Here is a 13,138-nt window from a genome sequence, read left to right on the forward strand (position 1 = left end):
TTTTTCTGTTTCCTGTATGATTGGGAAAAAAAAGGGGGGGGGGGGGGGGATGCACAGTGCGTTATTACTGCTCACACTCGTAATTCTTGTTCCCTCTCCTCTTTTTATTTTCTTACTTTGAAAGGGTCCTCGGAGGCAAGCCATGAAGGAACTGTCAACTGATTTGGCTAAATATCAGCGATGGCTAATTAAAAACAAGATGAAGGCTTTCTATGCACCAGTGCATGCAGAGGACTTGAGAGATGGAGGACAATATTTAATGCAGGTACACCTTTTTTAATTTTTTTAATTAAAGCGGTAAAGATGAACATCAAAATTGGGAGTGTTTTTATACTTTGAAGTACTTCCATTTTGCAAAGTTACCTTAAAACTTTGAAAAATACTTTGTTTTCTGCTTAACAAAATAATAGAACTTTAGTTGTTCCATTAACATGTTTTTTTAAAAAAATTATTATGTTGTTCTTAGGCTGCTGGTCTGGGTAGAATGAGACCTAACACCCTTGTTGTTGGATTTAAGAAAAACTGGAGACAAGGTGACATGAGAGATGTTGAAACCTATATCAATTTATTCCAGTAAGTAGAAGATGCAGAGGTGTAGCTCTTATGTTCCTTTTCAGTAGGTTTGGTCAAGAAGTCAAGAAGGTCTTAGTTGCATGAAGTCCCTTTCAGGTAGACTCAGATTTTCCATATTGCTGATCCTGCAGCCTTCAGTACCTTGGTTTTTTCTGATATGGAATAAATAAGCAAATCTTTGTAGTTTAAATAAATCAGATTTCTACATAATAACTTTTTCTGCATCCAGAAAGAGCTGTGGCAGTGGTCTGAGGTTTAAGAGTTACAGTCTTCAGAAATGGATTTAGTGTCTCTTGTGCCAGTCTGGTGAATTCTTTAAAGCATAGTTTCTATTGAAAGCAGTGATTTTCCTGCACCATTTTAGTACAGATTAAGTGTAGTAGAGAAATAATCAACTCTTACACTCAAGTTCTATCTTCATTAAATCTTTCTCTTGTAGACAATAAATATCTTTACTTAAAAGATACACAGCAGTACTGACACCCAAAGTAATATAGTAGCCAAAAAGAAGATGGGAAAGGAAATATCAGTGTAATTTGAACCTACCAAAAGGCGAACCAGTTCTTTCTGAAAAACTTAATAGAATAACTTGTGCTATACACACTTAACAAAACCAGAACTTCCTTCTTGGACTTACACAAAGAGGCTTTTGTTCTGCTTATGTACTGTTTAAACCACTTCATTAGTGCTTTGCACTTCTCATTTACTGTGCATTTAAAAGAAAGGATGAGGGATTAGAGGCAGAGATTAGAAAAGGAAACAACTCCTACCCTCCCACTCTCCCGGTTCCTCGTGAGGAAAGCAGGACCACCAAATACAGTGACAAATAAGGAAACATGTTGGTTAGTTCTTGGTTTTTCTTTTTTCCTCTTTTATTCTGGAATGGCTTGTGCTGGAAGATCTGTCAAGGCCAACAAGTCATTTGGTTCTCCACATCCCAAAAGCGAAACCTCAGGAGGTAATAACTGTAGGTCAAGTGCATATCTGGAAAATTGAAACTTTCTGAAGCACACAATAGAAACACATCTAATCTGCACAGATTTAACAAATTAAATAATGAATTAAAATGTTGACCAATGGACAAAACATTTTCTTCTCAAATCAACCTCAAGTATTCTTACGTTAATTATAGAATATGTTGATACTTTGAACATTTCTAATCAAGTCTTCCTTCTAAAGAAAAGTGTTTAATGATTGAAATCTTGAGAAATTTCTGTCTGTGGAAATGACATGGGAGGGAGTTCTCTGATTTATGGCTGTTTGTAACAAGGTATTTATATTTTAAGAAGTGATGATTAATGGCTAATGCATACTTCATGATATGGTTAAGTTCATGGTTTTTTGTCTTGGTGGTTTTTTGTCCTTCATTTTACTCCAATTTTATTCAGCCATTTATTGAGGCTTTTTGGTTGTTTCTACAATAATGAAGTTGTCCCTCTTACTTCATTTCCTAAAGGAGCAAGTTCCTTCCCCATCAAACAAAATAGGAATAGACACATTACAGCTAACTTACAGTTAATTTGATTCTAAATTACAACTTCATAGGTGTTTTTAATACCCAAATGTTTTGGAAAGAATTGAGAAATTTTTATTTCTCTGATCAAGTAGTTCTACCCAAAATAAATCTCTTTATTGATGTGGCGAAATAAAAAGATAGATTTCTCGGCGTATCTCATAATCTGTGCAGAATTTGATTGACGTGTTCATATTGCTTTTATTTAATCACTGTTTAGCTAGGCGAGAGAGGGTGGAGAGGGAATAAATACCCTTTCTATATGTTGTTTTTCAGGATATGGTGTTCAGTTCACTGATGCCATTGATAATTTGGAATTGAAACTGAAATTGTAACACAATTTATGATCTGGGAGTTTAAATGGCAGTGTTTCATCAATGGAAACTCTTCAAAGAGGATGTGTGAAGTAGGTCTTTTGGGAAAGAAAAAGTTGTAAAATATTTTATTTTCGTTCCTTTTCTTTAGTGATGCCTTTGACATTCAGTATGGTGTAGTTGTCATCCGCCTAAAGGAGGGGCTGGACATTTCTCACCTTCAGGGCCAAGGTAAGATTGGTTTTGTTTTGTCTGATGAATAGCTCTTCTAATTCCCTTTTAATACTGCCTTCTGAAATATTAGATGAACATAAGTCATTAAAAAAGCCCAACAAAATAAACCACCACTCTTCTTACAGAATAAAAATCACTGAAATTAGCAAGTCTGAAATGTAAAGAATAATACATGTTCAGCAACAGAACTTGGTTTTTTGTCTGTTTCAACTTCCTGTATTTGTAAGCTGTATATGGTTGCTTCCCAAGGATGTACTATTTAACTGAAACAAATTAAAGAAGCTGCCAAATTGGTATCAAGTCTTTGGGACCTAAGTCTAGAAATCATGGAAATAACAACAAAAGTTGTATGATCCAAGAATGGTATAGCTGTAGTGTGGGTTGCCAATCCCTACACTCACTAGTTTAGAGACCTCAGCAGCAGCCTGTTTCAAGCTTGGAAAGGTTCTTGATTTCCAGTGTAGAAGGCTTGGTTATGCTTTGTAGGTGGTGGTCTTTAGTCAGATGGTATAATTTTAGCTAAATTTCAAGCAGAATATTGAAGGAAGCCTGTGAGCTTTGGCAACAACTGTCTGCTGAATGGATAACATCTAATTTGTTTGTAGCTTGCTCCATACAACATTGCCTATAATAAGGAAGAAAGCTTGTGACACAAGCTTTCTGTGGGGGGACGTCCTCCTAAAAGAGGGGAGTGTTCTTGCTTCTCTAGAAACATATGAATGTCTTAGGATTTCGAGTGAGGCAGAGAGCCTGTCACTGTGTGCAAGAGGGCAGAGGAGTATGAGAAACAGCTCTGAGTGAACCTGCAGTGTGAAAGCAACACTGCTGAGAAGACTGAAAAATATCACACCAAAGTGAAACAGGGGTCTTAGTATCCACTGGGGACTTGACTTTGCCTCTGACAGCTACCAAGTAGCTCTACTGAAGCCAGGTGTGGGGAAAAATCTTGGCTGTAAGACATACTTGGTCCGGGACTTGTCTTAAGGCTCATGGTCTTCTTGGAGTTAAGAGTGGAAATTAAAAACTTTTCACCAAGTAATTTTTTTGCCTCCTGGTTTTACTTCCTCAGTATTAGCCAGCTCTGTTTTAAGTTTAGTGTTAATGAAGTCAACACCAGAGATCTGGGAGAGAAGTAGCAGGAAATTACAGCTCTGCTCCATGGAGGAGCCTCTTTGTGCTCTGAAGCAGTTCATATAAGATGATTTGTTTTCTGCTTTTTTTTCTCCCTCTCTTTGACATAGCATAGCAGTTGCAGTAAAGTTTAATCAACTGTGAACCATCTCAGTATAGTCACATGTTTGGCACCACTTGGAACAATTAAGTAATTTTTAATATATTTCTTTGCTTTCTTAAAGAAGAGTTACTGTCATCCCAAGAAAAATCTCCATGTACGAAGGATATTGTAGTCAAAGTGGATTACAGCATGAAGGCTGAGACAGACACTTCTATAGTTTTTGCTCCGTCATCTAGTGAAAGAACTCCCACTCTACATAAAGGTAACTTATAATTAGCAATGAAATTCCTTTCTTTCACTCTCATTTCCTCTTCAGTTCCTTTCTTTTCTCACCAAGAAATTATCTGAGGGATTTTTGTGTCTGTGGAAGAGAAGCATTTCCTAGCTGCTGATGTTTAATCACTTAAGTACTTTATTTTAGACTTACCAGTATGTAAAATAAATCTTTCTCATTTAGTCCCCTAATAAAATAGGGGATAGGCAATGACCTACAGTGGATTTTCTTCATTAATGATGTCGACAGGCATTAAAAATTGCTTGAGACTTGTGCCACACATCTATGTATAAACCGTGATGTGAAGGCTTTTTTATCTCGGACTAGAATATTGTATGCATGTTAACAGACAGAAATCATTCAAGATACTTTGACATGACAATAACCAACCTTCCTTCTCCTTCTCCCTCCAAAGTAAAAGCTTGGAGTGACTTTATAGTTAAGTGAGCAATGTGATTCAATTTTTTTTTATTAAATACAATTAAATCTTGGGGTCTGGTAGACTGCATTTGTGTGCTTTTCTTTGTATGAAAATCCATTTCATTCTACAACTTTATTTCCTATTTTTTTTTATATACACCAGTAGTGTTTTCATTAACATCACAAAGGAAATTAACCTTTTTATTTTGTGTCTTTAAAAATCTTCCAGAGGAGGACGAGGATGGAAAGACTCCAACACAACCACTGTTGAAAAAAGGCAGGCATTTTCCATCTTTTTGTGTTAAATCATTCTTTCACATTGTTAATTTCAGTTTTCCTTTTGTATATTTTTTTACACATATGAGAGAAGAAAATATCAACCATGCAGTGTTAATTTGTTTCTTCATGCTTTGGAATGTGCTTCATCTTTAGGGGATTAGGCTGCGGAAAAATGCAGCTTTGAGGAAATTCCCAGAACAAGTTGCTACAGAGAAAGGATTGTGCATATGTCTAAGATATGAATGCTGGATTTTTATGTTTTTTTTTAACTTTTCTTAAGTAACATTTAAAATGTGTTCAGGAGCTTGTTTAATTCGCTGTGCCTCAGGTATCTGTTTGCATCCTTATCTGATTTAGGAGTAAGGGAAATACCATCTAAGGGTATAGTGGAAGTGTTCCATTAGTCTATTCAGTAGATCTTCTAAAGCCATAGTTGTTGCTGTGTTATTTGAAAATGTTCAACAGCTTGCAAATTAAGGTAAACATCTGAAATAATGCAAAGTAGTCATTCAGACAAACAGCATTTGGAGGAATGAATTAAGCATTGTGCCCTGGTTTATTTAAGTTATTTAAGTTAGGCAAACATTTTTTGCCTTAACTGAGATTCATCTAACTTTTTTGACATTTTCTTCATAATTTCAGCAGCTAGAAGCTGTTGCGCTTTAATAATGGAAAGTGAGATAACATCTTAAAGCACAAGATGGCAGTTTGGAAGAAGCTCCAGTATGCAGTAAAGTAGTATATTAATGTAAATCAGTCACAGATGTACAAATTCCTGATAAAATAAGGTCTGAGATGGATATCAAACTCCTGGCTCTGGTCCAAACTGAGTTTTTAATTAAGGAAAAAGGGTTAGGTTTTTGTATAATTTTTAAAAAATATACTTAGCTGCATTAATTGAAAAAAACATGGTTGCCTTGTCAGCAAATCCAACAGCTTTGTTACACAAAGTGATCTATATTGTGCTTCAGAGCTTTGCACATGCAAAAGAGGACAGAATATGCAGAACTAGCTTTTATTTTCATCACATGCTTAAAGAAAAAATGGATTTAAGGAAAGAACAACAGTGCTTAGGATATGGTATTTACTTGTAAATTAGTGTCTACATGTTTTTAGGGAAGTTTTGCCATATGCAAGAAGTCGCAACAATGCATGACCCTTATGCTTTAAAGTATGTATGCAAGGTTAATTAAATTGTTCAGGCAAATGAGTCTAAAGATCTTACAGATTCTTTATTTGTCAAACATCTGCTAAATGACTTTGAGATTTAAATCTTCAACTGCTGAAGTTACAAGTTTGTAGACTGCCTTAATATAGCTAGCTCAGATTATATCCATTCAGTCAAAAATTGAAGTTGGGTTTGGGGGAAGAAACAAGGTTTATGTTGTTCAGAAGTAAAATACTAAGAAGTTGCATTTGATGAATTTCAGGGTGATTAAGCAAAACACTTCAAAAATGAAATTTCATCATACTTTTTTGCAGATTCAAAGAGCCCATCTTCTCCTTTAAACCTGGCTGACCAAAGACTTCTTGATGCTAGTACTCAGTTTCAGAAGAAACAAGGCAAAAGCAATATTGATGTCTGGTGGCTCTTTGATGATGGAGGTAATGTGGTTTTTACTTTAAAAACAGGTGTTGAAAAACAAAATCATTGAAGTGATTTTGATTTTAATTTTTAATAGGTATGTTTCAGTCATTTCATATATAGAGTACGAATTTGTACTATTAAAGTCGTAACATGATGCTATGTTTTGTGAATCATTCCCAAATTCTGGTCAAAATGCAGGTTTAACACTCCTGATTCCATATCTAATTACAACCAAGAAGAAGTGGAAAGACTGTAAGATCAGAGTGTTCATTGGTGGAAAAATAAACAGGATTGATCATGACAGAAGAGCGTAAGTTTACATTTAAAAATTCCATTTGGTAATAGCAATAGAGCATGTAACACAGTAGATGACTTTCTCTTCCTAGTAGCCTTCTTCCAGTTGTTTGGTTGAGGTGTAATCATACCACCTTTATCCAAAAACAGTTCCATTTGTCCCAGATTGTTTTGGATGAGATACCTCAAGTTAACCTATTTTTTCTGCAGCATTGTCAACGCTAGTTTCTGAGGTTGGCTTTAACGGGGAAGTCTTCTCTCAGTTTTATGGTTTTAAAATGTTAGAGTTTTGGTGGTTTTTTTTTTTCCCCCAAAACAAAGGTTGTTGATTTATAGCTGTATGCCAGGCCAATTTGATTTTTTTCTTACAATATTTAAGTTGCTTTTTTCTTTGTTTTTATTACTGCATGCATATCTGTTTGACCTGTGAAATAATTAAAAATCTGTTTATGCATAAAGACTTGTTTTTCTGATACAGGATGGCTACTTTGCTTAGCAAATTTCGGATAGACTTCTCGGACATTATGGTTCTTGGGGATATTAATACTAAGCCAAAGAAAGAAAAGTAAGTCGCAAAACACACCAGCTTGTTTGTCAGTTAGATTCTCTGTGTCTTCCATGAACTTAAAATACTTTGTTCTTTCCTGATAGAGTAGTTCCTACGATAGCTAGCGTTTCACAAAAATGCAGGAAATAAATTAAGCAATAACTCCTGCATCCAAGAACAGTGCTGTATTTTTTTTTTAACTGTCTGGTCTTTTGACTGTAATATTAAATTTAGAAAAATACAGTTAAAAAAAGCCAATTCATCTGGACCGATCTTTAAAAAGAGAAAGGCTTACAAAAATTCAAATGGTGTTTATCTTACTTGGAGTTTTAGTTTAGTGTAACAAAGCTTAGTCTTCAAATAGCCTGATCTCTTTTTTTTTTTTAAATTGTTTGGGCTCTTAATGAATACAGGAATGATCATGCCTGTGATATTTCTCATTTTGAAGTTTAGAAAACATTAGTTGTAGATGGTTTTCAATACGAATCCATACCAGAATGTGTAAGATCTAAAAATACTATCCTCTTTTCCCTTCAAGTAGTCTTTAGTATGTTGAAGTTGTATTTATTTACATAGATATGGATGTATCTGAATAATTTGGTGTCATGCAAATTAGAAAATACTGTTTAACAACTGATGTAAATGGTAAATGCTAATATACATTCTTTTATACCCTACTTTCTAATCTCCTTTTCTTAAATGTGTAGAATGTATCTAGCAACTAAAATGGTAGAGTACTTCTGGCACTTCGATGATACTGGATAGCTTTGTGGGAGTCTGCTACTGTAAAATGTGTAAAAGGTAGCACACATTTATGCATAAAAAGTTGAGATTGTAGAGTTACATGGAATTATTTTAGTTTTATAGAAGTGATCCATGAGATGGGATTAACTGTAACATAGATGTAAACTAGGTAGGGGATAATTATTTTTAACAGTTGCTGTGCCCTATAATTCAATGTTGTTAATACTTCTCCTTTTTGTTGAGACAAAAAAGCAGATTACTTTGTTTTTTTCCCCCTTTGATGAAGGTGAAGTCCTTGTATCAACTAGCTTGAGTAAAGACCACCAAGGGAAGAAAAAAAAGATGGTTTTTTTAGTAGTGTGAGGGTTTCCTGGAGGAGTGGGAGCACCTCAGTTAGAGCTTGGGCATGAGGCTAGTGTTTAACTATACAGAAGCTAACACATTACATACCATACACACACTGATACTGCAATACATCCTAAGAAGTATTCCTTAACGTTTCTGAAACTTTCCACGCTGTAATCTGCAACCGCAGAATATTGTCAATACCGTCTCATCTTTATAAAAAACCCTGTAAGAATAGCATCAAAAAGCAGTTATTTCATTGGATGTAAGGCATGTTTTGCTAAAAAATCTTGTTTATTTGTCTCACATCTCATTTGCTGAAGCTATTAAAAGACAAGTTACTCTCATAACTTGTGGCAGCCTTTGTTCAAGCATCCTAATACGGGCACAGAAAATGTGATAACATAAGTTGTTCTTTCTCGAAGATATTAAAGCCTGTTTGGTCTTCAGAAGGTTTTCTTTTGAAGTTCTTGCTAAAGTTCAAGTAAATTCAGAGTAACGCCTCATAGTCTAATAAGTGCAACAGGAAGACTAAGCAAGATGGCTGTGGGTATTTGCATTTGCTTGTGGTTCTCAGACTGTGTTGGAAAGATGAAAAAGAAGCAAAATAAAAATATCAAAGCCAAAATCCTGATGACACTAACATGAGACTTGATAGCTTTCTTTTTAGTGTGACATGTAAACTCCTCCTCTTTCAAATTTAATTCTGAAGAAGCTACTGTAGTAGTGGTACTACTACGGTACAGTGGTAGTACCTGTCTAAGGCAGTACTCTTCAACTTTCAAACAGTTATAGCAGAACTCCAGCAAAAGTTGTTTGTGGTTTCTTTTAGTTAGCAAGATGAACAGAGAAAGCTCCTATAGAAGTTCGTAATTGTTTCTTGCATTATAATGCCTGCATGTACAAATAGGTGATTTGATATTCTAACTGCAGTTGCCAGTGAAAAAACTTCAGTGCGCTTTATTTTTACATGGTAATAAAACTTTCTGATACCATGAAAGTCATGGCTGACATACAGGCTCATATGTGTTTTTTAATACTGTTGGTCACTGACTTGTTACAGCATTGCAGCTTTTGAAGAAATGATAGAGCCCTTCCGACTTCATGAAGATGATAAAGAACAAGAAGTTGCAGATAAAATGAAGGAGGATGAGCCATGGAGGATAACAGATAATGAACTTGAGCTTTACAAAACAAAGGTACTGTATTCTGTAGAGTGTTACGTTAGATATTAAACCGTCTTCTCCTACTGCATTTGTAGATGTGATATCAATGAGTTCATTCTTGTTATTCTCTCTTCCATCCTTGTTTACATGAAGAGCTGATGGAAAGCAGCATCTAAAACCATTTAGGTGGCTCACTGGAAAAAAATAGGAAATTTTTCTGCGTTCTGCGGGGGCGGGGGGTGGGGGAGGGAGAGTTAGCTAAACTGCTTTCCTACAGTATTTCAGCAGTTAATTCAGAATAATATAGTCTATATTCAGCTGTTTAATTTTTTTAATCTAAACTAGCATTTTTTTCTTCATTAAAAAAAACCCAAAACACACTACATCAAATTGTGGTGTTAAGGAGCAATTAAAGGTTTGACATTTTTCACAAGCAATTGTGCATTATGGAGACGAGGTATTCAAGTGCTTTTGCAGAAGAGACTCAAGTAATATCCTATAACAGTATGCAGATACAGACAAGTGTCTAAAGAAAGACTGGTTAGGGTTTCATTGATCTGATGTTCTTCACTAATGTTCTTCAAGATGGTTCTGAGTATATTCCACCCTTACCTTCTTTTTCCTGTCTGGCTGTATGGGTTTTTATAACTTCTGTGAGGATTTGCAGTAGAGAAGAAATGGAAAGTTTAAGCCAATTTTGCATTGTGTTAATTACAGAAAGAAGAAAAGGCGGGGAGGGGGCAAAAAATCTGGAATTTGTTTAACAGGTAGATACGATTGACTGGCAGCTGAGATCTCCTAGCTGTCTATTACCAAGAGGCGGGAGGGGATTATAAAGGATGGTTACTTTTTAGTTAATGAACTTATTGATGCCTTGCTGATTCTCATATCTCCAAACACCACTAAAACTCAGTTCAGTGAGATAACAGAAGTGATTTATTCTTTTGTCTGCTGATAGGTTAATTGTTTCTGTAGGCACTAGCCCTCAGGCTAACTAGACCTCGGCTCATCTGAGGGCAATAGAGCTAAAAGAAATGGTTAACTAAAAGTCTTTGCTAGAAACCTAGTTGACATAAGAGAACTGAAAATTACTGAAGAAGCTACCTCATATTAAGACAGAATACGATATTAAAAAAAGGGAGGCCCATTATGGAGCTAGACTTACCAAATGAAGATGGTGCTTTGCTTCCATAAGACCTGCACGGTGTGAGCTTACAGGATACAGGTAAAAGAAACCTTGAAGGGAGCATAAGAGGCACTTGCTTCCAGGAGCTATGGAGGATGGTATCATTACTAAAGGAACTATCTTACATTTAGCTTTCATGGTACTTGGTTTATTTGCATGTTTTAAGTTTAATGCTTTCTTTTCTCCCAGCCTTGCAACCATTGGTATTATGGAAAAGTGAACAAGTTGCCAAACTGAGGTGGAAGTACATGCTTTCTCTAGAAGACTCATACCAGTTGATCATAACTTTTTTATTTTTCTTGAATGAATGAACTTTCTGTACTTTTATATAAAAGATCTCCCTAACAAATTTTCGTTTAATTACAGACTTATCGCCAGATTAGGCTAAATGAGTTGCTGAAAGAACATTCAAGTACAGCTAACATAATTGTCATGTGAGTATACGATTTGTTCTGTTACCCTATTGATACAGAATTGTAATTTGTAATATAAATACAGGTTAGGAAAAAGCCTGTGTTTTGGCTACTCAAAGTGGTTTCAGTGCTGGAGGTATTTATCAGAAGTATGGAGCTTCTATACTGGTGAACAAAATACAGCTTGTGTAGTTTCCTCCTTCTGATACGCAGTTTTAGGTGTTTGCCTCCACATTGGTAGTGCATCTCAGGATTCTCATGTTCCTTCCACTCCTGTATGCCAACGATCCCTCTCTTTCAGGTCCTTCCTTTCAGTTCGGGGTTTGTTTTTATTTTTTGTTAGGAAATCTCTCTAGATAAAAGTTATATCATCATCCTGCCAGTGGATTTCCATGGAATTACTTTTGGTGTAAATAGGCAGAATGCAGATCATAGGTTTCTTTGCTCGGTTTTTCTTCAGGAGCCTGCTTCAGAGCTCCATGAAATAGTGCTGCAAGTGAAGTTTGAATAGGGCAAAGAGACTTACAGTAGTGTGTTCTTTTTCAAAAGAAAAAGTATGGCATATTTTGGGAGGATTGTGAGAAGGAATATTAGACTGCACCAACCTGGCATTGTAAGAGAAAATGGTGTTTTTAAAGAGTCTTTCAAGTAATTGTCTTCAGCTCAGTAAAATTCTCCATGAAGCTACCTGAATACAGAATGGTGGTAAGAGCCCAAAAGTGAGGGGTCAATAGATGTAAACGGGTGTAGTGCTTAAGATACAAACTCTCCACTCATAACTGAGTTCTGGGGAAAAGAAAATACAAAAACTAAAAAGGTTAGTAAATTTGACTTCCTATCTACCTCTTTGCAGAATCATGCTCTCTTATTTGTATGACATGACTTGTACTCCACCAGGTTTTCTAATTGTCGAATGCCTTTTTTTTTTTTTCCCCTTGTGAATTGTAGGAGTTTGCCAGTTGCACGAAAAGGAGCGGTTTCTAGTGCACTGTATATGGCCTGGTTAGAAGTTCTTTCTAAAGATCTGCCACCAATTCTCCTTGTTCGTGGGAATCATCAGAGTGTTCTTACCTTTTATTCCTAAGAGTACTTCATATGGGACAACTATGGTGAAATGGTACTTCAGTGCCCACGGGAGAGTGACTGACATGTTCTCTAGTTTATTAACATCACAAAGGCAAAAAGTGACTCTTCTTTCACATTTCACTGACTTGAAAGCACACGAGGAAAGTCACTGTATTCCTAAAGTTGTGACATCTTGAGTTCTATTCTAGATTTTCTGTAACTTAATCTTGCTTAATGGGGGAGGATTCCTTGTTAGACTGAAGAACATGACAAGCTTTTTGTTTGCTATTTGAATAGCAGCAATAAAATGTTTTATTTTTGATCAATGAAAGGATTATAGATTTATAAAAGCCTTTTAGCCTCGAGGTGCCTTCTGAAATTAACCAAATGTCATCCATACATCGTATTTTGTAAATTTATATAGAATGTCAAAATCTGCCTTCAACTAAGAGTTTAGATCAGACTTCCTTTAGTTTCTAGTCTCTTCCATATTACAATAAAAATGAATGCTGCTTTTCAGTCTTCCATTGAGCTATTAGTTCTTAGTACTGTATGTTTTCTATTGTCAGAAAGTTTTGGGTTTTTTTTTCTGTATCTGTTTAGATTTCAAGGTGAGAATTGGGGCAGGTCAGTTGAACAAAAACAAATTCCTGATGGTTATTGTCATGACTTCATGCTACTCAATTTTGTAACAGTCAAAATAAAACTAATTCTGCTAGCAGAGAGGCTCCTTTTCTCAAATTTGACAATGTGTACTACTTCGGCACTGGTCTGAGATACACAGCTAGCATTAGCTGTGTATAACTTGGAGAAGGATACCGGTCAATCTGCTCTGTACCTCTAAAGTGAAACCAAATTCATCTTACTGGCTGAGGCTTTTTATCGTATTACAAATTAGAAGAAAAAAAAAAGACCTGTCCTAGTTCTTGGCCTATTATGTTTTGGTGTC

At 35.6% G+C, this 13,138-nt stretch overlaps 1 protein-coding gene across 1 annotated transcript in view; it reads left to right on the forward strand.

Annotated features, from left to right (window-relative positions):
- Positions 1 to 12,708, forward strand: part of SLC12A2 (solute carrier family 12 (sodium/potassium/chloride transporter), member 2) — a 47,603-nt gene extending 34,895 nt beyond the window's left edge. The window contains exons 17-27 of the mRNA XM_010145296.1: positions 125 to 265; positions 467 to 573; positions 2,552 to 2,631; positions 3,990 to 4,130; positions 4,792 to 4,839; positions 6,324 to 6,446; positions 6,628 to 6,739; positions 7,202 to 7,288; positions 9,423 to 9,558; positions 11,078 to 11,145; positions 12,073 to 12,708. Coding sequence (XP_010143598.1) covers positions 125 to 265; positions 467 to 573; positions 2,552 to 2,631; positions 3,990 to 4,130; positions 4,792 to 4,839; positions 6,324 to 6,446; positions 6,628 to 6,739; positions 7,202 to 7,288; positions 9,423 to 9,558; positions 11,078 to 11,145; positions 12,073 to 12,208 — 1,179 coding nt within the window. The 3' untranslated portion in view covers positions 12,209 to 12,708. The remainder of the gene's footprint in view (positions 1 to 124; positions 266 to 466; positions 574 to 2,551; positions 2,632 to 3,989; positions 4,131 to 4,791; positions 4,840 to 6,323; positions 6,447 to 6,627; positions 6,740 to 7,201; positions 7,289 to 9,422; positions 9,559 to 11,077; positions 11,146 to 12,072) is intronic.
- The last annotated feature ends 430 nt before the right edge of the window (positions 12,709 to 13,138 follow it).

This window comes from Buceros rhinoceros, unplaced genomic scaffold (genome assembly GCF_000710305.1).
Source record: "Buceros rhinoceros silvestris isolate BGI_N320 unplaced genomic scaffold, ASM71030v1 scaffold5861, whole genome shotgun sequence".
Taxonomy (NCBI): domain Eukaryota; kingdom Metazoa; phylum Chordata; class Aves; order Bucerotiformes; family Bucerotidae; genus Buceros; species Buceros rhinoceros.